We start from the raw sequence: 25,347 nt of genomic DNA, 5'->3' as shown, positions 1-25,347 counted from the left end.
TTCAGTGCGTATGAACTTCAGAATTGTTATGAAATGATCTCATGGATTGGTTGTATATTTGAGTAGCCGTTCTATGACCTGGACCGGCGTGTGGAATGTAGAGGAGAATCCAGAACGGGAAGAACGTTAGAATTCCTAAGCAGAGCCTGCCCCATTGTTAGAGCTCATTAGTTACTCGATTATGAGCTTCTGTTCCATCCAGGATAGATTAAGCCCCTTGAGCACAGAGACTGTCATGTATTTACCTGTGTCTCTGGAACCCAACTAAGTGGCAGATGCACAGAGTCCTCGGTATGTGTGAGATGACTGAATGAGTTGATGGAAAAGTGATTCATATCGTGGAAACCTCTGATTTCCCTTATGAGCTCAAAATTACAATGGAAGCCAGTGATAAAATGGCTACAGAATTTTTATTCCTACAGACCTTTGCAGGAATGCAAAAAGCTAACGCCAGTTTTCAGTGATGTTTCCTAAGCCAATGTGCTTTCTCTTCATTCTTCTCCCCCAGCCTTAGTCTCTGTTCTATATCTGCCAGTTTAGACAAACTGCTGCTGCCTGTATACTTTCAAGTGCATGTTATAATTTCAGTTTCCAAATCTGGGTCTGGTTTGAAATATACTTAAATTTCTCTTGTAATCAAGTGGAGAGTGTTTTCTAAGGATCTTCAGTTTTGAGTCCTTGACATTAGAAACGAAGCACATATTTTCTTCCCACGAGTCTAATTCTTCCAACTGAATGGAAGAACAATCCTTAGTATATTAGCCTATCTCAAGAAATACCTCTATTGATCAGTTAATAGAGATTTTGTGTTTGTATTAATAATCATTTTTCTCTTAGCGGATTAATCACCAAGAAACATTATTAAAGGAATCTGCTTGTGATACTAGTCAAATCTGAAAGTAGGATAGGTCATAATACTAATCACATGTACTATAACTATAATCATTCTTTGATTAACATTGTAAAAAATTTGGACGATGACTTGGCACCATAGTAACAATCTATATTTGAATACTGTTTTGTCATGTAAAAAAAAACCCTTTTACATGCATTATCTTTCTTGAGGTGCATAATAATCCTTTAGTATAAATAGGGCAGACATTATTTAAACTGAATCTCAGAGAAATGGACATTCATTATAAGTCAACAAGAAAATGGCAAAGAATCAACTATCGCCTACTTTTATCTGAGTCTCAATTAAGTGCTCTTGCCACTATCATGTGATGTCATATGCTTTTGCCATAGTAATAATAATGGGGTTATGCTCCATCCTGCAGCACATTTGAGTTTCAGGTTTGTTCAGAGAAAAGATCTAGCTGATTTCATGCCCAGTCATAGGATCTAGTCTCAGGATCTATGCTGATTATCTTTCATTGTAGAAATGGAAACAGAACCTTGATTCCTACATCTGCATGCAGGCAGGGGTTGGCCTTTAGCCTGAACACAACAATACTTAGATAACTGGAATAATAAGCTACAGAAGCTACTGATAATCTAATCTGCCATTGATCTCTTGCCGAGTTCATTTTAGGTAAAATCATGATAGAGATGTATGCTTCCGGAGGCCCAAGTGGTTTACTTTACTGTGTAAGTATCCCTGAGGGTAGAGAAGGCCCTGACCTGCCCGTGTGGCCATTACTCATCTCCCCACCTGGAGATAAATACCTTGCAGCGTTGGGCTTTCAAGGCACGTAGGTTACTGTTGGTTGAAGAGTCTGGAAAGGGACTTTTCCTGTTCACCTTTGCATAGTTTGTGCTTTAGAGTGTCCCCTACCCCCCATGCCGTGTTGTCCCTTCAGTTTCTCATTGGCTGATAGAAGACTCTGCTTGAAGCACATCAACATTCTCGAGGTGCACAGTCCTTTGAAGTCAGAGTCCAAATCCACTGTATGGTTCATAGACACTTTTAGTATTTTTTAGAACGTTTTTGGTGGTACTACACTTAGATCAATAGCATGGAAATGAATATGTTTTTCATTTAAAATAGGAAAAAATGGTGAGGCCAAAGTAAATACACAGTAGTTATAGTTTAATTACAGTATAAGTCATTCAAAATAATATATTCCAAATCTTTTATTACATAAAAGATGCTCATGATATAATATTGAGCGTGAAACACCAGGTGCAGGACTGTGTGAGTACTGTGATCCTAATTTCTTCAAAAGTGTGTGAGAATAAAGAAGCACCAATAGTAATTTTTATAATTAATAACGTGATGTCAGGCACTGTTTAAGTGCTGCACGTGTGTTAACTCACTTAATGCTCGTATCAAGCCTAAGAGGTAGGTACTGCTGTTACCTTTGCTTTACAGGTGAGAACATGAGGTACAGAAAAGTACGTTGTCCAAAGTAAGTAATGGTAAGGATTGGAGTCGCTAACTAGGAGGAAGTAGACCAAAATATCAGTAGTGATTATCTCTGGATAATGGTGTTATCAGTTGATTTAATTCTGAATTGCATCTATAATATAGAATGTGTCTCTACACTTGATATAATTAGAAATAGTATTTTTAAAAGAAATTGAAGCATCTTTGGAATCTAGAAAAACCATATGAGAACATTTGTAGGTTTGAATTTCAAAGAATAGCTTCTCCTTCTAATATCTAAAACAGAAATTATTCTTAATTAAGAAGGGTGAAAACACACAAAACCACTACTTTCTATCAATACAGTCTCCCTAAATGATAACCTCTCAGTATATGTTTGATAAGTTTCTTTTATCGATAAGGAGAACAAGACCTTTTTAACTCATGGTTAAACATTATATGATTTCAGTTTTCTTAAATTTACCAAGGCTTGATTTGTGACCCAAGATGTGATCTATCCTGGAGAATGTTCCATGTGCACTTGAGAAGAAAGTGTAATCTGCTGTATCGGAAGGAACATCCTATAAATATCAATTAAATCTATCTGGTCTGTTGTGTCATTTAAAGCTTCTGTTTCCTTATTAATTTTCTGTCTAGATGATCCGTCCATTGGTATAATAGTGGGATGTTAAAGTCCCCCACTGTTTTTGTGTTACTGTCGATTTCCTCTTTTATAGCTGTTAGCATTTGCCTTATGTATTGAGGTGCTCCTGTGTTGCATGCATACATATTTATAATTGTTATATCTTCTTCTTGGATTGATCCCTTGATCATTATGTAGTGTCCTTCCTTGTCTCTTGTAACATTCTTTATTTTAAAGTCTATTTTATCTGATATGAGTATTGCTACTCCAGCTTTCTTTTGATTTCCACTTGTATGGAATATCTTTTTCCGTCCCCTCACTTGCAGTCTGTATGTGTCCCTAGGTCTGAAGTGGGTCTCTTGTAGACAGCATATATACTGGTCTTGTTTTTGTATCCATTCAGTGAGCCTGTGTCTTTTGGTTGGAGCATTTAATCCATTCACATTTAAGGTAATTAATTATCGATATGTATGTTCCTACTACCATTTTCTGAATTGTTTCAGGTTTGTTTTTGTAGGTCCTTTTCTCCTCTTGTGTTTCCCGCTTAGAGAAGTTCCTTTAGCATTTGTTGTAGAGCTGGTGTGGTGGTGCTGAATTCTCTTAGCTTTTGCTTCTCTGTAAAGCTTTTGATTTCTCTATCGAATCTGAATGAGATCCTTGCCGGGTAGAGTATTGCTGGTTGTAGGTTCTTCCCTTTCATCTCTTTAAATATGTCATGCCACTCCCTTCTGGCTTGTAGAGTTTCTGCTGAGAAATCAGCTGTTAACCTTATGGGAGTTCCCTTGTATGTTATTTGTCATTTTTCCCTTGTTGCTTTTAATAATTTTTCTTTGTCTTAATTTTTGTCAGTTTGCTTACTATGTGTCTCGGCATGTATCTCCTTGGGTTTATCCTGCCTGGGACTCTCTGTGCTTACCAGACTTGGGTGGCTATTTCCTTTCCCATGTTAGGGAAGTTTTTGACTATAATCTCTTGAAATATTTTCTCAGGTCCTTTCTCTGTCTCTTCTCCCTCTGGGACCCCTCTAGTGAGAATGTTGGTGCGTTTAATGTGGTCCCAGAGGTCTCTTAGGAGGTCTTCATTTCTTTCCATTCTTTTTTCTTTATTCTGTTCCACAGCAGTGATTTCCACCATTCTGTCTTCCAGGTCACCTATCTGTTCTTCTGCCTCAGTTATTCTGCTATTGATTCCTTCTAGTGTATTTTTCATTTCAGTTATTGTATTGTTCATCTCTGTTTGTTTGTTCTTTAATTCTTCTGGGTCTTTGTTAAACATTTCTTGCATCTTCTCGATCTTTGCCTCCATTCTTTTTCTGAGGTCCTGGATCATCTTCACTATCATTATTCTGAATCCTTTTTCTGGAAGGTTGCCTATCACTTCATTTAGTTGATTTTCTGGGATTTATCTTGTTCCTTCATCTGGTACATAGTCCTCTGCCTTTTCACTTTGTCTATCTTTCTATGAATGTGGTTTTCCGTTCCACAGGCTGCAGGATTGTAGTTCTTCTTGCTTCTGCTGTCTGCCATCTGGTGGGTGAGGCTATCTAAGAGTCTTGTGTAAGTTTCCTGATGGGAGGGACTGGTGGTGGGTAGAGCTGGGTGTTGCTCTGGTGGGCAGAGCTCAGTAAAACTTTAATCTGCTTGTCTGCTGATGGGTGGGGCTGGGTTCCCTCCCTGTTGGTTGTTTGGCCTGAGGCGACCCAGCACTAGAGTCTATGGGCTCTTTGGTGGGGCTAATGGCAGACTCTGGGAGGGCTCATGCCAAGGAGTACTCCCCAGAACTTCTGCTGCCAGTGTCCTTGTCCTCATGGTAAGCCACAGCTGTCCCCTACCTCTCCGGGAGACCCTCCAACACTAGCAGGTAGGTCTGGCTCAGTTTCTAATGGGGTCACTGCTCCTTCCCCGGGTCCCGATGTGCACACTACTTTGTGTGTGCCCTCCAAGAGTGGAGTCTCTGTTTCCCCCAGTCCTGTTGAAGTCCTGCAATCAAATCCCGCTAGCCTTCCATGTCTGATTCTCTGGGAATTCCTCCTCCTATTGCCAGATCCCCCAGATTGGGAAACCTGATGTGGGGCTTAGAACCTTCACTCCAGTGGGTGGACTTCTGTGGTATAAGTGTTCTCCAGTTTGTGAGTCACCCACCCAGCGATTACGGGATTTGATTTGATTGTGATTGCACCCCTCCTGCCATCTCTTTAGGTCTTCTCCTTTGTCTTTGGATGTAGGGTATCTTTTTTGTTGAGTTCCAGTGTCTTCCTGTCGATGACTGTCCAGCAGCTAGTTGTGATTCTGGTGCTCTCGCAAGAGGGAGTGAGTGCACATCATACTCTGCCATCTTGAACCAATCCATGGTTAAACATTATAAAGCACAATCCAGGAAACTGATTCTGATCAAACCAGGTTTTGTTTGAATACTTAAAAACTTCACCAGTGATAGAAAGTGTAAAGGCACATACGCAGTAGAACATCTCCAGGGAGTGGACACTTTGCTCTCTGGAAAGTACAGCCTCAAAAGCAAAAATGCTTTGGGAACACTATGTCCTATTATGCAGTGTCTTAACTTTGGTGACTTAACTTTCAGCCCTTCTCTCTTGCTTTCGTTTCCACTATACCTTTACCTTCAGAAAACCAAGAAATCAGTTGTTAAACCAACCAGCTGATTAGCCTCAACTTGTTGCAAGTTCATAACATTTTGAGTTTTATTAGTGATAATAGCTGTACTTTGCTATATGTGCCAGGAATACTGCTAAATGTTTTCCGTGAGCCAGCAATTACAGACTAGATGCCCAGCGTTCCAATGTGGCTCAGGATTTGGTCCAAACAGTGTAAGCCCACATTGTTTGGAGTAAAATGAATTACTTGGAGATATGATATAAAATTCTTGATTTACATTTTTTGTTGAAAAGAATTGGGACCCCTAGCAATCCCCTTAACTCATTTATTTTCCTTGCCAGGCTCTTGTTGTCTTGTTTCTTTTTTGGACCCCTGATATTATTTTCTTTAACTTTCTGAGGTGTTATAAGCCCACTTCAGCTAGAGAGGGAGTGGCTGGGACAAGGACCTACCATTAGTAAGAAGTCCTATTGGACTTGGGAGCCCTCATACTTCCTCACGGCGGCCACTCAGCTTCCATTCTGACATGACTTGTCATTCATGTCACAGCCTTTCGCCAGGGTCTTAGTCAAGTCAGATGGCCTTTCCAGTTTCTCAGTCCCTTCCTATCTTCCTCAGAAGGGATATGTGTGGGTCCTTTGTTTCTCTGGTTTTGATTAAATTATTTTTTGAGGATGAGACAGAATATGGTTGGTTTGAAAGGAGCCATGGTTTTGAGAATAACATAGTTTAAGAATGAGAATATGAGTCATGAGATCCCAGTAGACTGTCAGATGCTGAAAATACTTGGAAAGACTCGGCCACGTGACAACGCCAGTGGATAATGATGATTGGGGGTTTGTGTTTGTTTTCCTAACGTAAGTCACTCTTTCAGTAGCTTTACAGGAAATTATACCCATCGCTCCTTCAATTGCTTTTCTTTTTAAAATAAACCAAAATAATTTTTTTTTTTTATTGTAGAAGTGTATAGCAAAGGAGAGAAACACTTGTTTATCTGAGTAGCTCAGGTAATCAGCATGAAAGGAATTACCAGTCATGGACTGGCTGTTCTAGCCCCATCTCTGCTCCCACAGGAAGGAGCACAGTAAGCAATGTCATCCTTGTAAACAATGGAAAATGAGGTGTACGTCTCAGCTGGATTCCAGATCATTCCTGGTTGTCTAGTTGCTAATGGTGTCAGAGTAACCAGGTCTCTGCACATGGATTCTCTCCGAGTGTTGTTCCCTCAGGAGAGGGTGTCTTTACTCTGACACAAAGACAATTTGAGTGTATTATGGCTGTAGACTAACAGCTGACGTTCAGGAGTAAACAGAAAGCTGATATGTACTCAGGAAAGGGTTTGTTGATATGGCATCTATTCCTGTTGCTGAGAATCATACGTCAGAGAAGAGCTTTCAGGTTTTGCCCTGTCTTTGGAAAACGTTTTCTTTTAATACATTTATTTATTTATGTATGTATTTATTTATGGTTGCATTGGGTCTTTGGTTTTTATTTATTTATTTATTTATTGGCTGTGTTGGGTCTTCATTGTTGCACACGGGCTTTCTCTAGTTGTGGCGAGCAGTGGTGTGTGGGCTTCTCTTGCTGTGGAGCATGGGCTCTAGGCACGTGGGATTCAGTAGTTGTGGCTCACAGGCTCAGTAGTTGTGCCTCGCGAGCTCTAGAGCGCAGGCTCAGTAGTTGTGGTGCATGGGCTTAGCTGCTCCGCGCATGTGGAATCTTCCCGGATCAGGGCTCGAACCCATGTCGCCTGCATTGGCAGGCGGATTCTTAACGACTGCGCCACCAGGGAAGCCTGGAAAACGTTTTCAAAATAAGCAATTATATGTTGAGGCTGCTCACCTTCTCTCCCCAGGGAACTCACTGAGTGATTAAAAGTGATCTTGACAAGTTGGTTCTAAGCTAGGTTTAAATCCTAAAATGAAGATGGGTTTCATTTGTTTTAATTAAGTAAAAAATAAGGTGTATTTTTTACATGGCAGGGGTTCTGGTTCACCAAACTCCCATCTATCTTAATATTGGGATATGGAGGCCAAACATCAGATGAGGGCGGACTGCTCAGACTGCACTCGAAGTCCTCAGTTCTGGATCGAGTAGCGAAGACTTCTGTCACTTACCCTTTGTGACAGAGGGAGAAGGACGCACACTTTTCCTCTCACCTTTCCTAAAACCGGCATCATTAGGAAAGTGATTGTCAGGAAGAGGCAGGCTTTCCCTGAGGAACGGGAGGGACCTGCGCAGCGCAGAGAGGGAGGTTAGCATTTGCTGTAACACGTCTTTTGGGGAGGTCTCTGCCCTGTGGAGTTCCTTTTTTCAAACCTATAAATGGAAGGAGAATGAAGGCAGGTCTTGCTCTACTGCCCTCTGGGCCGCAGGAGTGCACACGTGTCTCTGTTTCAGGGCCGGCCTTCTCCCCGTCTTTCCCTTCCTCCCCTCCTTTCTCTCTTTCTCCACCTCGGGATAATGATTAATTCGTGAATTCCATCTCTGTGATCTGAGAGAAAAGGAGTATGTAGTGACTCATCTACACTCATGTAGTAGTTTAGTCATGAGGAGATTCTGGCTCCATAAATATTAAAGCCTTAAGAAAGGAATTTCCGTGCATGGTTACCCAGTTACTTTGGGCCCGTGATGCTTTCTTTTATCTTCCTGTTCTTACAGACTCGCCATCAGGCTGTGAGGATGGGACAGGGCTGAAGAACATTTTTTTTTTCTTTCTATTAAGGGCCAGTGACCCCCTGGGGGATGGGGTGCAGGGAAGTCCAAAGTCAGGTTGGAAAATGAGATGGAAAAAATAATAGCGCTTTTAGGTAAAGAACCAGCATAGAAAACGTTATTCTCATATAATCTTTTTAAATTAAAGAGAGTAAAGGCCTAATTCTTCAGGTACAGTGAGTAGTGACAAACATGTTTATTGTAGGTATTACATCTAAGTATGAAGCAGAGAGAGAAAAGAAATATGCAGACAGATGGCAAGAATTAGTAAAGCCATAACTAGGGAGAGAAAGAAAAGATAAAAAGTAAGAAACTGTTTTGAAGGAAGTTGTAACAATAGACACAGGAGCTCACAATATGCTGAGATATGCATGTGCTGTTGTATTCACACCTGCTTCTCTCCCAGCCCTTAAAGACACTTTCCATTTTAAGAACCCAAATTCAGGAACTTCTCAATTAAGTGTTGTTTGGCTGCGGTTTCATCATCGGGTTAGTACTGTGCATGAAAACTGCCATACCTATATTTGGGAAGCTGTAACAGACTGCTGAAGACTTGAGAAGTTGCGATTAAAGTTATTTATCAGTATAGCGCTCTAAAAGTATTAACTCAATTAAAATTTTGTCCCCAGTTCATAAGTTGTTGAAATATCTGCCTGATGTTCTAAAAAGCACTAGAATTTAAAAATTCTCATCTCTTCAATTTTTTTCTTTCACGAACTAAAATTTTTTAAATTGCAGTAAAATGTACTGACCCCTTAATTTTATAGCAAGCTACTCAGAGACTAGAAAATGGTTTTAAACGCATGAGAGTATATTTCTTTTAGGAATAAAGTAGCTTTTGTCTGTAGGATTATGTATGATTAAGGTTTTTTTTTTAAATGATTCCTTGGGAAAGTGTTGAATGTTATATGTTAATTTGTAGCATGAAGGGATTCTTGAGGCTTTTAAAAGTGTTTCAGCTAAGGAATCTCAAGACTATGGCATTTGAGACTTCCCTAGTGGCACAGTGGTTAAGAATCCGCCTGCCAGTGCAGGGGACAGAGGTTGGAGCCCTGGTCCGGGAAGATCCCACATGCTGTGGAGCAACTAAGCCCGTGCGCCACAACTACTGAGTCTGCGCTCTAGAGCCCGCGAGCCACAACTACTGAGCCCATGTGCCACCACTACTGAAGCCCGCGCGCCTAGAGCCTGTGCTCCGCAACAAGAGAAGCCACCGCAATGAGAAGCCCGTGCACCGCAACGAAGAGTAGCCCCCGCTCGCTGCAACTAGAGAAAGCCCGCGTGCAGCAACGAAGACCCAGTGCAGCCAAAAATAAATAAATAAGTAAATTTACTGAAAAAGACTATGGCTTTTGTTTTTTAATAACAGTGATCACAAAAATGGATGATACTCTTGGCATTTGACCCATGGGTAGTGTGAAACTAAGCCAAGGACTAGAAATTCCCTGCTCGTGGTCGGGTGGTCCAGGGCCATGGGGTTGACTGCAGCTGTGTTGGGGTGGCCTGCCCGAGAACAAAGGGATTTCCTCATGCTCATTTGCTGGATGAAGGTGATGCTAACATGAGCCATTTAGCTCTCCTGAGTGACCGTGGCGGTGCTGGTAAAGCACTTGTAATATTTCCTATGCCTAAAGAAGTACTCTACGTTCCAGTACTAGTAGCTTTTTTTTGTGCTCTGTAACCAGTAAGTGGCCCAATTACATTATACATGCTTTTGATCACTTTGGCATGTGATCAATTAAAAGTTTTCCTCTTTAATGTCGCCTTACTAGCCAGATAGTGGGATTTAAATCTGGTACATTGCCTCTCTCTGTTTTTGTTTTGTGTTTTTGCCTGCTAGTATCTTTTTATAATTAAAAATTTTAAATTTACTGTTACACAGACATATGTGGAGGAAGAAGTTAAAATCCTGTGCCTCTGCCTCTTAAAGGAAACCACTTTTAATAGTTTAGCATATGTGCTTCCAAGCATTTTCCATCATGGAAAACTTTCCATGAAGGCATATGTATCCCTAATTCATTCCTTTTAAGGGTTGCATTATATTGTAAAATATGAGCATATCATAATTTAACTCTTTGGCTATCGATATACACTTGGGTTATTTCCAATTTTTTGCCCTTATAATCAATATAGCAGTGAAATTCTTGGTATATATACTTTTTTGCAATGTGGAGGTATTTTATGCTGGCTAGATTCCTAGGAGTGGAATTGCTGAGTGAAGATAGTGCATTTAAAATTTTGACACGTGGCTCAGTTTTCTTAAAAGCTTGTAGAAATGGACATTTCTCCCAACAATGTATGAAAATGACCATTTCCACATATCTTTGCCAACATTAGATATGATGACTCTTTGCCCCTGCTTTGGCAGTCTGATGGTATCTCATTGCTCTGATTTGCATTTCTCTAATTGAAAAGGAGTTTGCATATTTTTTTCATGAATTGATTGGTGTTTATATTTTATGATTGTCCTTTCAATTTCTTTGCTTGGTTTTCTTTTGAGTTACTTTTTTTGTCTTAGGATCTCTGTATATAGGAAATAATAGTCCTTTGTTATACATGTTGCAGATATTGTCTGTCAGTTATATTTTATAGTTATCTTTTGTCAAACAGGAATCTTATATTTTATATAATCATATTTGTCAGGGTTTTTTTTCTCCTTATAACTCTTATATTTTGTGTCTTATTTTAGAGAAATCTTCTCCATCCCAGGATTAAATACAGCATCTCCCTTGTTTCCTTTAAATGCTTTTTTAGTTAAAAAAAATATTTAGCGCTTTAATCACTTTGGAGTTATTTATATATGAAGTGTGGGATAAGACTCTAATCTTTTTTTTTTTTTTTTTTTTTTTTTTTTTTTTTGCGGTATGCGGGCCTCTCACTGTTGTGGCCTCCCCCGTTGCGGAGCACAGGCTCCGGACGCGCAGGCCCAGTGGCCATGGCTCACGGGCCCAGCCGCTCCGCGGCATATGGGATCCTCCCAGACCGGGGCACGAACCCGTATCCCCTGCATCGGCAGGCGGACTCTCAACCACTGCGCCACCAGGGAGGCCCAAGACTCTAATCTTTTTTACCACATGAATATCAGATTGTCCCAACACCACTTATTGAATAGTCTGTTTTCCTCACAGATTTCAAATTCTTTCTCATTATGTTCTTAATTCTCATATATATATATATATCTATATATAGATGTTTTTGTACTTTCTACCATTCTGTTAATTTGTTTATTCCTACACTGATATCATACTGTTTTGATATCTGGTAGGGAAAATCCTTCCTTAATTCTTCTTTTCAAAAATTTCTTAACCTTAAGCATTTATTCACTTTTCCAGAAGAACTTTATAATCTGTTAAGCAATATTTTAATGCCTGTTTAAATGGTTTTTCATACCTTTGGTTTTATTTTTATGTATGATTTATTCATTCAGTAATATGCATCTTTTCTTCTTCTTCTTCCATTTCAGAGTCCTGTGTGTGGAAACTCACATGAGTCAGTTCAGTCTAGAAGGGTAGTCATTTCTCATAACATGGACAAAGCTCTGAAAGAAGGTAAGGATTGAATTAGGATATATAATTACCATGGGAAGCAATTCGTTATGTTCTAAAAGGAAAATAATAATTCCTAGCAAATTTATCAATCCTTGTCTACATGTTACATTTGAATTTTTTCTTCATGAATTTTTACTTGAAGACTTAATAAATACATCCATGTTTTAGTTAAATGGATGGGATCTAAACATTGATTAAGTAGGAATTTGCAGGTCTCATGAAACTAGCCAGCTAAGTGGAGCTAGTTCCAGGATAGGAAGCAAGGATCTGCTCTGTGTTACCTAAAATAGGTATCAGGAAACTTTGTTTCTTTTAGATATAACCTAGAGAAGGTGTGTTGGAGATAAATACACTCAGGCTTGGTCATGGACAAACCAGTTAACCAAATTAAGGGATATCAGTCAACCTTATAAAAGAATGAAGGACATTCACGTGAAACTTGCATTAAGGATGATTGGAAAGGGTATTGTGGCGGGTACAATATTACATGTCCAGAAGTGGGGACAAGTAAGTGTAATTACAAATACTAAAGTTTAAAAGAGAATAATATATTTTGATCAAATTAAAGTTTAAAAAGATATTTTAGGGGCTTCCCTGGTGGCGCAGTGGTTGAGAGTCCGCCTGCCGATGCAGGGGACACGGGCTCGTGCCCCAGTCTGGGAAGATCCCACATGCTGCGGAGCGGCTGGGCCCGTGAGCCATGGCCACTGAGCCTGCGCGTCTGGAGCCTGTGCTCCGCAACGGGAGAGGCCACAGCAGTGAGAGGCCCGTGTACCACAAAAAAAAAAAAAAAAAAGATATTTAAAAAATTAAATTTCTAAAAACTGATAATTTCAGTTATATGTACAGAAAAAAATGTCTGAGGTTTTTCAGATGAAAATACATGGTGTTAAATATGAAGTTAGGAGAGAACTGGCAGCTATACCAGACACCCTTAAAAGGTTTTCTCCTGAAGTTGCATTTCCTAGAAAACTGACAGAAGATAGACTTTTAAAAATCTTTTTGATTTACTATTAAATCTCACTAGATCTATTTGCTGCATTGGGTCTTCATAGCTGCACGCAGGCTTTCTGTAGTTGCAGCGAGCGGGGGCTACTCTTCGTTACGGTGTGCGGGCTTCTCACTGCCGTGGCTTCTCTTGTTGTGAAGCACGGGCTCTAGGCGCGCGGGCTCAGTAGTTGTCACATGTGGGCTCAGTAGTTGTGGCTTGTGGGCTGTAGAGCGCAGGCTCAGTAGTTGTGCACGGGCTTAGTTGCTCCGCGCATGTGGGATCTTCCCGGACCAGGGCTCAAACCCGTGTCCCCTGCATTGGCAGGTGGATTCAACCACTGCGCCCCCAGGGAAGTCCCTCATTCATGACTCTTTACCTAGTGGTATGAAATATCTGTCCGTTTTTGTTGAATGAATGAATAGATCAACCAGTGACATAACCTAATAACCTCAAAATCTTCCCAGAAGATGACTTTCCTTCTGCACACAGAGAGTAATTATTAATTGCATTTTTGAAAACTTTGTACACCGTAAAGGGCCATCTGTATGATCAATGAAATTGTTGTTCTTATCATTATCGTTGGGGCAGTTCCTGGTGGAATGAGGACTGTTTCTTTGTGCCAAGAGACTCAGGTCATGGACATTTACAACCTGCAGGGCTCTACCTCTTGGGCATGGAAGATTGCACCCTGAGTTATCCTGGGGAGAAGGCAGAGATGGAAAATGGCTCTCTTGGAGCTTCTCTCTCATAGTATTTACTTAGGTTGAGTCATTCCTTGTTCTGAACATTTATAGATAGAGACTTACCTAGCATCACATTTTCTAGACTAAATGGTAGCTTTTTAACTGGTCTCTTCACCTCTAGTAATTCTCTACTTTGTTACCCTAAATCCTCTTTTCAGATTAATGTTACCCTAAATCCTCTTTTCAGATTAATCTAACTAAAGCTGAAGTTCTTTTTTTTTTTTTTTTCGGTACACGGGCCTCTCACTGTCGTGGCCTCTCTCCCGTTGTGGAGCACAGGCTCCGGATGCGCAGGCTGAGCGGCCATGGCTCACGGGCCCAGCCGCTCCACGGCCTGTGGGATCCTCCCGGACCAGGGCATGAACCCATGTCCCCTGCATCGGCAGGCGGACTCTCAACCACTGTGCCACCGGGGAAGCCCAAGCTGAAGTTCTAATCATGTTATTCCATTCTCTCTAATCTTCAGTGATTCCCTCTTACCTGCTTATTTCTTTGAGAGCCGTCCTAGAAATTAGATGTATTTGAGTGATAATAGCATCTGAATTTTTGTTGGCTGTTATGCCTTTAGAAGAAAATCTCTTTGCTTGGCAGTGAGAATGTGTGCTTTCACTTCTCACTGTGGTTTGTTACATTACTTATGCTTATTTCTTAATGAAGGCCGTAAAATGATTTTATGATCACGAATTTGTCTCCTTGAATTGACCTGAAAGGTATATTTAAAAACATTTTGTTCATATGTGTACTTGTGTAAGTGAGTGTATGTAGTTAGGTAATACATACTTAGAATTATGGCTTTGTTTTACTTTTTATATTTGTTATGTTTTTATGATACTTAGTTTGAAGAGGGGTGCTGATGAGCTATCGATGGAAGATATGCCTGTGGCTAATACATATCTCTATTACTGAGTACAGATTTTTGTCAGTATTTATTTTTATCCATTTTTCACCAAAACCTATTATCAGAGGAGTACTTTAGGTGTGTAATAATTAGAGTATGCAGTGTGGTTAACAAACGTAGTGAGACATTATGTAGGTGAATATGTCCTTCACATAAATCTTTTAGCATGACGAAAAGATCTTATTTTCAGAGATTAAGTCTCTTATAATTGCTCTTAATTTCCTGCTTTAATTTGAAATTAAATTTTAATGAAAGGAAAAATGCTTCTATTTTTCCAAATGTTTTGGTTTGCAGATTTATTTGCTACTAGCTAAAAATTCTTTAGCATGAAAACTTTGTTTGATACAAGAGTACGAGAGAAAGAATTGTGCGTGAACAAATGAGCAATGTTTTATTGGCAAGGTGTGTGTCATCATGCTCTTGTTGCTTGGCATTGGGGCTCCCAGAAGGAGGGTAAAAGGATATAAAAGCCTGGAGCTCATGTAATCCAGCCCGCCATCTCAGGAAGTAATTTTTCCATGTCATCCTTGTCCATTAGATACTCAGCTTGTTTAAAAATTTCTTATGATGGAACATTCGTCATCTAATATGGCAGCCTCTCGAATAGCTTTAATGTTTTTATTCAGTTCTTCCTTATGTTGAACAGAAAAAAACAACTTTCCTGTGATTTCCACCCATTGGTCCTATTTGTACTGTCTAGAGCAATTTAAAATTAAAAAAAGAAAAATCAGAGTTTGGTACCAAGATAGAATATTTAAAGATTGGGCTATCTGAGAAAATCCAGTATCTACGGTCACCACACCCCCAAAATTCTAGTTACATGAGAATCTCTCATTTTGAAAGGCTTCAAGAAAGAGTATGTCTTCCCTTGTTTTGCTTTCTACTCTCTTTAAATTTTAAACAGTGAGGGACTTCCCTGGCGGTCCAGCGGTTAAGACTTTGCCTTCCAGTGCAGGGGGTGTGGGTTTGATCCCTGGTCGGAGAGCTAAGATCCCACATGCCTCTTGGCCAAAAAACCAAAACATAAAACAGAAGCAATATTGTAACAAATTCAATAAAGACTTAAAAAAAAAAGGTCCACATTAAAAAAAAAAAAAAAAAGTCCACGTATTTTAAACAGTGACTACTAAATAGCAGATGGCCAGCTTCCAGTAGAAAAGCCGTCTCGGTGTCTGCTGCTTTCACCCAAGTTTGACGCGTTGCTCTGTATCTTCCTGGTAGTGTTTGACTACAGTTACAGAGACTACATCCTGTCCTGGTATGGAAGCCTCAGCAGAGACGAGGGGCAGCTCTACCGCCTGCTTTCCGAGGACTTCTGGGAAGTTGCCAGACAGCTGCGCCACAGGCTGAGCCACGTGGACGTGGTCAGAGTTGTCTGCAATGATGTCGTGAGAGCTTTACTCACTCACTTCTGTGACCTGAAGGCAGCTAACGCCAGGTAACTGTTATAATGGGAACAACCTCCCCTTCACCTTTATTCACAGTAAAATATTCTCCTTATTGAGAAAGTGGTTGAAGTCAAGACAAAACTCTGGCATATTCAGCCTCTTGCTGGCACTTGGCTGGAAATGTAGACCTATTGGGGGGGATAATTATAATGTTCTGATAGAGTAGACTTAAAAAATTTTTTAATAGAAAACCACTTTGTAGACTTGTTTGATTTTGTAAATAACTGAAACAGTGAAATGAATTTTATGGCGCCAGCAGCACTGTCATGAATTTCTTTAGACAGTATTAAGGGTACCTAGAAACAGAACATTTAAATATAGTGCTTTACACTCTGAAGAGTGTCCGTGAGTTTTCAGTCTTCAGGAAAGTTTAAATGAAGTTTATTTGTGTGTGTGTGTGTGAGTCCTGTGTTAAGAGCTCTGTTGCATTACAATATCCTGAAAATTGATTTTTAAAAGGAACTCAGTGTTGGAGCATGTGGGCTGTAATTAGAGAAGCTCTTCCAACGTGAAAATTGCTCATATTTAGGCTTGTTAGCCTTTTGTTCTGTTCCACGGGAAAGGTTTGTGCCTGTGAGGTGACTCTGCCTATGGAAGAAGACTTCAACAAGGCCTTTCTGTGCTCCTAACAAATTCTTGCTCTCTTAGGTTTGCTGATCTTAAGTGTTTGTCTTACTCTTGTGTGAGTGACAGCATGGTGACTCATAGCACCTCTAACTGGGACATAAAAAGCAGTCTTACTGCAGTAAGTAGCCTGCCTGTTTGGATCGGGGCTCCGTTGGAGTAGCAGCGGGCTCCCTGCAGCTCCTGTGGCCTCTTCTCACTGATACTGCTCTGCCACTGCTGTCGGGGACGGGGACGAGAGAAAGTATTTGCAAAATGCGGAAGGGGATGAGTTAGCAGAGGCATCCTCGTGGGGCAAGTGGTAACTCACATTCTTCTAAGAAGCCCTGCCTTGTGGCTCCATCAGAAAGCACTCCCTGTCCTGCCTGTGAGGTTGCTCTGGGGCCTGGCTGCCAAGGGCGGTCGGTCGTGCAGCAGCAGCCCTCTGTCCTTGGCTGTGCCGCCTCTTCCCACGAGTCGTCCTCTCTCCCCGTGTCCACCCAGCTCAGGTTCATGTGGCCAGAATCCACAGGGCCGCCATATGCCTATTCTTTTCCAGCTTGCTGCCCCCAGTGTTTTTTGCAAACTTTAAAAATAAAACCAGGAATACATTTTATATTGTGATGCAGTTTCATCAAATAATGCTCAGTACCTGTGAAAACTTTGATATTTTTTGTTCTTTACCATTAAAAAAAAATGGCATTTGAGACTAAATTTTATTTTGTTCCTTGTGGGTCACAACCCATGGTTTGAAAAAATTACTGTAGAGCTACGGTTTTCAGATTTCGTGGTCTCAGAATCCCTCTACACTCTTAAAAGTTATCAAGGACCTGAAAGAGCTTCTGTTTAAGCGGTTAGAGCTCTGATGTCCCAGGGCCGGCTTTGCTGGGTGTGGGAGCGGACAGTGCACATCTCTCAATTCTGAGGTCAGTGATGACCACCTTGTCGGTTTGTAATTGGCCATGGCATGGGTATTACACCTTGAAATCGGCAAATGCTACAAATTGGAGCTTTTTTTCCCCCTTGGAGAGCCAGTTGTTGAACATTTACCAGCTCACCACTCATCCTGTCTGTCAATATTTACCATATTAGATATTAAACTAAGACTTTTTTTTTTTTTTTTTTTTTTTTTTTTGCGGTACGTGGGCCTCTCACTGTTGTAGCCTCTCCTGCTGCAGAGCACAGGCTCCAGACGCACAGGCTCAGCGGCCATGGCTCACGGGCCCAGCCGCTCCGTGGCATGTGGGATCTTCCCGGACCGGGGCATGAACCCGTGTCCCCTACGTCGGCAGGCGGACTCTCAACCACTGCGCCACCAGGGAAGCCCTAAACTAAGATATTTTTTAAGTGTAGGAATACACAGTACATTTTCCACTTACCATCAGAGTGATGATGTCACCACACATCAGGTAGCCTGTGGAAAACTCCACTACAACTTGTGAGAATGAAAAAGACATATGGAAGTTTTGTGTTACTATGAATATGGTTTTGACCTCACAGATCCCCTGAAAGTGTCTTGGGGACACACAGGAGCCTATAGACCACCCTGGGGAAACCATTGTTTTTAGAGAAAGTAACTTCCAATAAGGGGGTATGTGAACTTATAAGGAAAGCAGAGAAATAGGACTCTTGGGTTACCTCCATGGAGTCTCAAAAGCTTAGCTTCTACTTCCGAGTGTTCAGAATCTAATTTGCTGTGGTATATGCCTGGTGGATACTGTCAAAGATTTGTTTGAATTCAGTCAGTGGAAGCTCATTTTAAAGTATTTAAATTATGGTTCAGTAGAGGACAGTATTTTATTATTATTATTAGTTTTTGGCCACGCTGCTCGGCGTGTGGGATCTTAGCCCCCCAACCAGGGATGGAACCTGCGCCCCCCTGCACTGGAAGTGTGGAGTCTTAACCACTGGACCACCAGGGAAGCCCCTACAGGACAGTATTTCAGATCATTGTTTTATTCCAGTTAGAAGACTGCTGAATTTAGGTTTGGGAGAGAAGCAAGTGGTTAGAGAAACTTAGTGTTTTTATGATTATCTGATTTCAACATGAGAATATATTTTTCACTGAGACATTTATTTACCAGCTTCTGAAATTACTGCTTTTGTGGATAATATAAAGATATTGTGATGAGTAAGCATCAGAATAATAGAAACAGAGAATTGATTCCATTTTAGAAGCTCCTTTCCTGTGGAATTCCAGTTTTCTCGTGCCAAGGGTACACTTAGGCTATGCCTAGAAGCTTCTAGTTGATGATTCTTATTAAAGGAAAAAAAAAATCTACCATTGTTCTCTGACATTATGGACATTTGAAAAAGTGCCAGCAGGGTCACTGGTGTTTTGCATGTAGATGATCGTGCCCTGGAGGTGAATGCTGGGGACCTAACATCTGATTGTACATCACCTTCTACAAATCACACAGTGAGACTGGCAGAAACCTAGGTTCGATGGTTATCTCGGTGCTTGCCTGCCCCAGGTAAACAGTGCCATCGCCCTGGAAGTCACCGTTGGTGTACACGTTTCCACGGGCTGCAAAATGACTGTGGCAGCCAGGAAGCACCCAATTGAGTTGGCCACTATCGGGCAAGAGAATCATAAATTGCATTAATAAAAGCAACACATCCTCTGGTTGACTGTCAGGCAACTGTGTGAGGCAGTTTTCCGGTCGGCCTGTATTTATTTCCCAGCTGACGTTCTGTTGGCTGCTTTAAGCCAACCCAGATCACACTTAATTGTTGCCTCTGCTTCCTCGTCCTTTGCCCCATCTGCCTTGTCCCAGCATGTTTCAGGAAAACCTAAAGAAGATTCTTTTTATGCTGTGTTACATCAATGGCATCTTTAATTTCACAGCCTCCTTTTTACAATCTGTGCATTTTGTTTACTGGTCAAGCACAGGCATGTTGTTTAAGGCACAAAATAGTGCTTGTTTTCACATATATTTCTTCTGTATCTCTGAAATTTATTTCCTTTTCACTTTAACAATCTCTGATTGTGGTGTAGCGTTAAAGAGTCTGGACTTGAGAGTCAGACAGAACAGGACTTGAGAGTTATTTCTACCAGTTATCACCTCTGTGACTTTGGACTGTTCACGTAATCATTCCTTAATACTCTCATCTATAAAATGGTGATGATGATACCTACTTCTAGATGTGGGTGGGAAGATTAAATAATACTGCACATATGAAGTGTATTGAAGGCTAATGTCCTTTTGCTCACTCACGGCATGAGAACCCAGAGGTAAGTACTAGCAGTTGGAGTAAACAAGTGGCGGATCCACACTGACAGGGGGACGCTGCCGGGAGCTGGTGACCCTGGTTTAATGCTTTGTTAGATTTTTTTTGTTTTTTGGAGAAATGAAGCTACAGATCACATTTAGGGAGAGAGCTAGGAGACTTAAAAATAATCTAGTTAAAGAGCTACTCACCCCTTTCTAGATTGTTGCTGTGACTTGGGAGTCGTGTATGAGGGCTGATGCTACTTAAGGTTGGAAATCCCGAAAGGCCATGCATTTGCATTTTTCCAGGTTAGTCTGTGGTTGAGAAAATTATTGACTGTTGATATAGTCAAAGAGTGGACATAGTTATTAAAACTGTTGCGTTGCCCATCTGAAATTTTTTTTTTTTTTTTTTTTTTTGCGGTACGCGGGCCTCTCACTGTTGTGGCCTCTCCCGTTGCGGAGCACAGGCTCCGGACGCTCAGGCTCAGTGGCCATGGCTCACGGGCCCAGCCGCTCCGCGGCATGTGGGATCTTCCCGGACTGGGGCAGGAACCCGTGTCCCCTGCATTGGCAGGCGGACTCTCAATCACTGTGCCACCAGGGAAGCCCCATTTGAAATATTTTTTTACCTAATGGTACATAACCAAACTGTTTCCAGAAACGTCTTTCCTTCCCTTTACCTCTCTTCATGTATTTATTTTTTTCAGAAATGAAGAACAGCCGAGGCCTTTTGTGTTGCATGCATTCTTGAGGAACTCAGATGATGAAGTAAGATTTCTACAAACGTGTTCTCGGGTTCTGGTGTTTTGTCTCCTCCCCTCAAAGGATGTCCAGTCTCTCAGCTTACGCATAATGCTCGCAGAAATTCTCACAGCAAAAGGTAGACTTTCATAAGTAATTGATATTACTAATGCGATACTTGTGCAAGCTAACATGCTACATACGAATGTGATAACACTTTATATGACACCTATGCTGACCTTGTATACTGTGGGACATACGGGAATTAAAGTATTTTCAAAAGGTCAGGTTTAAATGTCACTCAAAGAAGGCATCGCTTGGCCCTACGTGATAAACAGATGTTTCATATAACATATTACCAAATACATAGTCCACTCTGCTGTTTATAATAGGTAACCAGTCCTTATGCCCACCACAGTGTAGCATCCATTTGGGATAGATTTTGAGTTACCCAGGCCAGTTATGTGCTTTATGAAAGACTATCTGTACTCAAACTCTAGTATGCATTTGCTTAAAATACCTTTGCTTCAGTATTCATTGACAATGCCTATATGTAACTTAGAGTAAATAAAAGAGGAACTGTACCACAAAATAATGTGGTTATTAGAAAAAAAGTATATCCAAGGAAATGCTTAGCTAGGATAAGAAAAAATGGAAGAAAATATCATCTAAGAGAAACTTTTCCTATCTCAGAATCTCAAACAGATAACGTTGTGTTTGATATGCAGTGATTTAATATCTCATTTATTATCTCAGGATTAGCCAGCTATACCCATTAGCTGATATAGCCAACCACAGAGAAAAGGGGAACTTTTTAACCTAAAGTTAGTAGGATGAATCTGTCATAGTGTCATTGACTTTTTTTAAACAACTTCCTCCCTGAGGTCTGTTTCACCAGTTGGGAGAATGTTAACTTTCATCTTTTGGCAGACAAAACATATTGAGCCTTATAAAAGAAATCAAAGGAAAAAAATGAATGTACTTAATTTTGATAGCTTTGTTAACAACTTGGGTTCCAAATGGCTTTCTTCCATTATTCTTTTACACGTAACTCATTTGTTAAAACAACCACTTGGTTGTAGCCATAACTAGTAGCAAACCCAGAGGGATGGGTGGCTGTGTGTGGGGGTGTGTGTGTGTCTGTGGCCCATGTGGGTAGTTTTTAAATGTTTCCCAGATGTAGTTTCAATTATATAACGTGAAAGCAGTTCCTTTAAAGGAGAATACCCTTTTTAAGTGGTGCTCTCTTCTTTGTCCCACAGTCTTAAAGCCAGTAGTGGAGTTACTTAGTAATCCAGATTACATTAACCAGATGTTGCTTGCCCAGTTGGAGCACAGAGAACAGATGAATGAACATCACAGGAGAGCCTACACCTATGCTCCCTCCTATGAGGAGTTCATCAGGCTTATTAACAGCAACTCTGATGTTGAGTTCCTGAAGCAACTAAGGTATCTGGTCTTTAATTATAGCATATGACAGTGCTACTGATTATCCTCCTCTACCTAGTCAGGTAACAAGAAAAAAAACACTGTGGTTGTCAGGGAAGCGGGAATAAAGGAAGTCCGTAAAACTTACTGACCAGTAACAGCAGACTTTATACAGCTTCTCCCTTGGCAGTGGAATTCGTTCCAAGTATCATGTTTTTAAATAATTAGGCTGTAATAGAAAGCTGTTCAGTTGTTAGAACCTGCGTAGCTGCTCAGATGCTTACCTTGGAAAAGCAGTGGAAGGAAATACTGTTTTTTGGGGTTCTTTTAAAAGGATAACTTTAAATTTTTTATTTATTTATTTATTTTTGGCCACGTTGGGTCTTCGTTGCTGCGCGCAGGCTTTCTCTAGTTGAGGCGAGCAGGGGCTACTGTTTGTTGCGGTGCGCGGGCTTCTTAGAGTGGTGGCTTCTCTTGTTGCGGAGCACGGGCTCTAGGTGTGCGGGCTTCAGTAGTTGTGGCATGTGAGCTCAGTAGTTGTGGCTCGCGGGCTCTAGAGCGCAGGCTCAGTAGTTGTGGCGCACGGGCTTAGTTGCTCCACAGCACGTGGGATCTTCCCGGATCAGGGCTCAAATCCATGTCCCTTGTGTTGGCAGGTGGATTCTTAACCACTGCGCCACCAGGGAAGCCCAGTGCTGTGTTTTTAAAATTACAATGTAGACCATTTGTGTTGATTTTCATTTTTCTTAGAAAATACAGAGGCCCAGGTTTGGGAATAAAGGGTTCTTGACTAATTGTTTTGAGAAAACACATTTGAAATATACCCCAGGAATCTAATTTATAGGGGAGTTCAGTCTCCTTTACGGTACTTGAGATATTTTTAGGGGTGAGTGTGTGTGTTTATTTTTAATTTTTAAAATACAGGTTATACATATACAGTATGATTATATAGTATTGTGTAGTTTGTGGATTTTCTAGGCTTCTGTTTCTCTAGTTACCCTTCTGTTTTAGTGTCCCCAAATAAGCATTCATGGGAAGAAGGGAAACTCTGGCCTGTCAGTTTTGCTTCTGATAGGTAATTTTTGTAAGTCTCTGATGGAAAAGTAAAATATTGGCTGAAATTGGGTCTTTGCACTGTTTGAGGGCTTTGGACTTGCCCCATTTGCCCCTGAACCAGGGTCAACATTAAAGTGAGTTATGCTGCTACATTTTCTAATCTGAATAATACACCCTCTAAGAAGTACACACTGTGGATGCCTCTGTGTTCTCGTAAACTGTGCTGTATCTTAATCTAGGTCCCACAAATGTATAATGATGGGTTCGATTGTATGACTTTGTTTACAAGTAATTTAATTCTTGTGAGATATAGTCTCTGAAGATTTCAATCATGTTTCTCTTTCCATTCATAATCTTGAATAGGCTCTATGGTACTTATTTATTATAGATTTGTGATTATTTATGTCTGAATCTAGAAATTCCTTTTTCATAATTGTGACGCTTGAGCTGACAGAGAACCCAAGAGCCAGTATTCCAAGTTTGGTACCTGAGGCTTACAGGTCACATCTGCTCAAAGATCATCCTTACTGTGGCTTCCTCTGACTCCTTTTGAAGTGTCATTCCACAGAAAGTGAAAGAGCCCACAATGTCAGACACCCTTGTTGCCTCCTCGTCGCCTTAAAATTCTCAACACAACAACACACACACACCAAGATCTGGTTCTAGAGACGCTGTTCAAACTTATACTCTAATATTCCTCTCCCTGGTGCTTTTATAATATCGTTCCCAGATGTGCTGTGTGTGATGTGACCGAGGTAATGTGATGACCACGCTCCATGGAGTTACAATTTCCTCCTAAGACGGTTTATGAGCAGGTGATACCTCACGTTGATAAATTGTGGGTGTATTGAATTCCTGAGCATTTTCCTCTGCCATACAGTCTCTCCACAATGAGGTCAGACATGGACCATTTGAAAACTCCAAGGAAGTTTAAGATAACAATCTAGAATCAGTAGTGGCAGATACTTAAGTGAAGCCGTATTCATTCTTCTTCCAGACTTGTAGCATGAGTGTTCTATTTTCTGAACCAAACAAAAGATTCCAGCACTGCACACATGGTGGCATAGTTAATGGTGTAACAGAAAGGCGCCAAAAGACATCTTTTGATCAGAACTCATTATTTTGAATGATCAGCTGTTGGTACTCTAGCACCATCTGTCATTTTGTATCTGAGCACAGTTCCTCTATTATGAGTGGATCTTGGTAAGAATTAATGGTTTATCTTCTTTAAAATGTACCAGCGAAAGTCTCCAGACTATTTGAAATACTATGAATGTCTTAATGTTGGCAGTTTGTCATCGAGGAGGTAAAGAAGTAGCTCAGCAAGAACTGCCTTTTAGAAGAACAGAAGCATGGTATCTACTGTCCCAGGATGATTGGACAGCCTGCTTTTGTCACAGTCGGAGTGTTATGGATTGCCCTCACCGTGTGGCAGAAGATTACACTGGAACTGCTGCGTAATCATTTTCCCCTTTCCCTCTCGTATGTGATGGAACAAAACCAGTATAAGCACTTAAATCTTTTTTGACATCACTTCCTCTTGATCACACTGAAGGGTAGCCCACTGGGGGTCCCAGGAAGCAGGCCCTCTGTTGAGCGCTGGGAGACTTAAGGGGCAGTAGACAAGCTGAACTAAAGAGTGGCTTTTTCAAAAATTGACATATAAGTCGCATACCGTAGAATTCACAATTTTAAAGTGGACAGTTCCGTGGTTTTTAGTGTATTCAGAGGCCGTGCAACCATACCCACTAATTCCAGACTAGTTTCATCACCCTAAAAAGAAACCTTATATCATTTCCCATTCTTCTCCTCCCCGCCAGCCTTTGGGAACCACTCATGTGCTTTCTGCCTCAGTAGATTTGCCTATTCTGGACATTTCATGTAAATGGAATCATACAATATGTGTCCTTTTGTGTCTGGCTTCTTTCACTCGGCATAATGTTTTCGAGGTTCATCCATGTTGCCGTATATATCAGTACTCCATTTTTTTGGCTGAATACCATTCCACTGTATGAATATACCACATTTTGTTTATCCATTTATCAGTTAGTGGAACATTTAGGTTGTTGCACTTTGAAGAATGCCTTTTGAATGATCATTGAGCATCTTCAGCAGTACTATGAGTGACTGCTGATAAATGAGACTAAAATAAAGTGTTGCAGGTTCCTAACCTCTTCCTCTCACCACCTCCCCTCACTCTAAATACCTGCCACCAACAGGGAGTTTTGGAGTACAGACACCAGGAAGGGGTGTTCGTTTAGTGCATTATTCCTTTTCCACATATTGTCTTCTCTTTTGTGTCCTCCACCCTACTGTTAGAAACACCTTACTTTAGGTTTCAATGGGGAGAACACTTGCAGGTACTTTGGTGATTAGACAAACTCTTAAAGTGCCTTGTCTG

The 25,347-nt window shown here is 40.9% G+C and overlaps 1 protein-coding gene across 5 annotated transcripts in view; it reads left to right on the top strand.

Moving 5' to 3' along the window:
• Nucleotides 1–25,347, top strand: part of SNX25 (sorting nexin 25) — a 115,299-nt gene that overhangs the window by 15,102 nt on the left and 74,850 nt on the right. For all 5 annotated transcript variants that reach the window (XM_082608472.1, XM_082608471.1, XM_082608473.1 and 2 more), the window contains exons 2-5: nucleotides 11,739–11,823; nucleotides 15,677–15,893; nucleotides 20,429–20,601; nucleotides 21,725–21,911. In XM_082608472.1, the coding sequence (XP_082464598.1) occupies nucleotides 11,739–11,823; nucleotides 15,677–15,893; nucleotides 20,429–20,601; nucleotides 21,725–21,911 (662 nt within the window). The remainder of the gene's footprint in view (nucleotides 1–11,738; nucleotides 11,824–15,676; nucleotides 15,894–20,428; nucleotides 20,602–21,724; nucleotides 21,912–25,347) is intronic.

The sequence above is a fragment of the Mesoplodon mirus genome (assembly GCF_964341445.2).
Source record: "Mesoplodon mirus genome assembly, chromosome: 20".
NCBI classification, from domain to species: domain Eukaryota; kingdom Metazoa; phylum Chordata; class Mammalia; order Artiodactyla; family Ziphiidae; genus Mesoplodon; species Mesoplodon mirus.
Note: the sequence above shows the minus strand (reverse complement) of the source record. Positions and strands in the feature narration are given on the sequence as shown.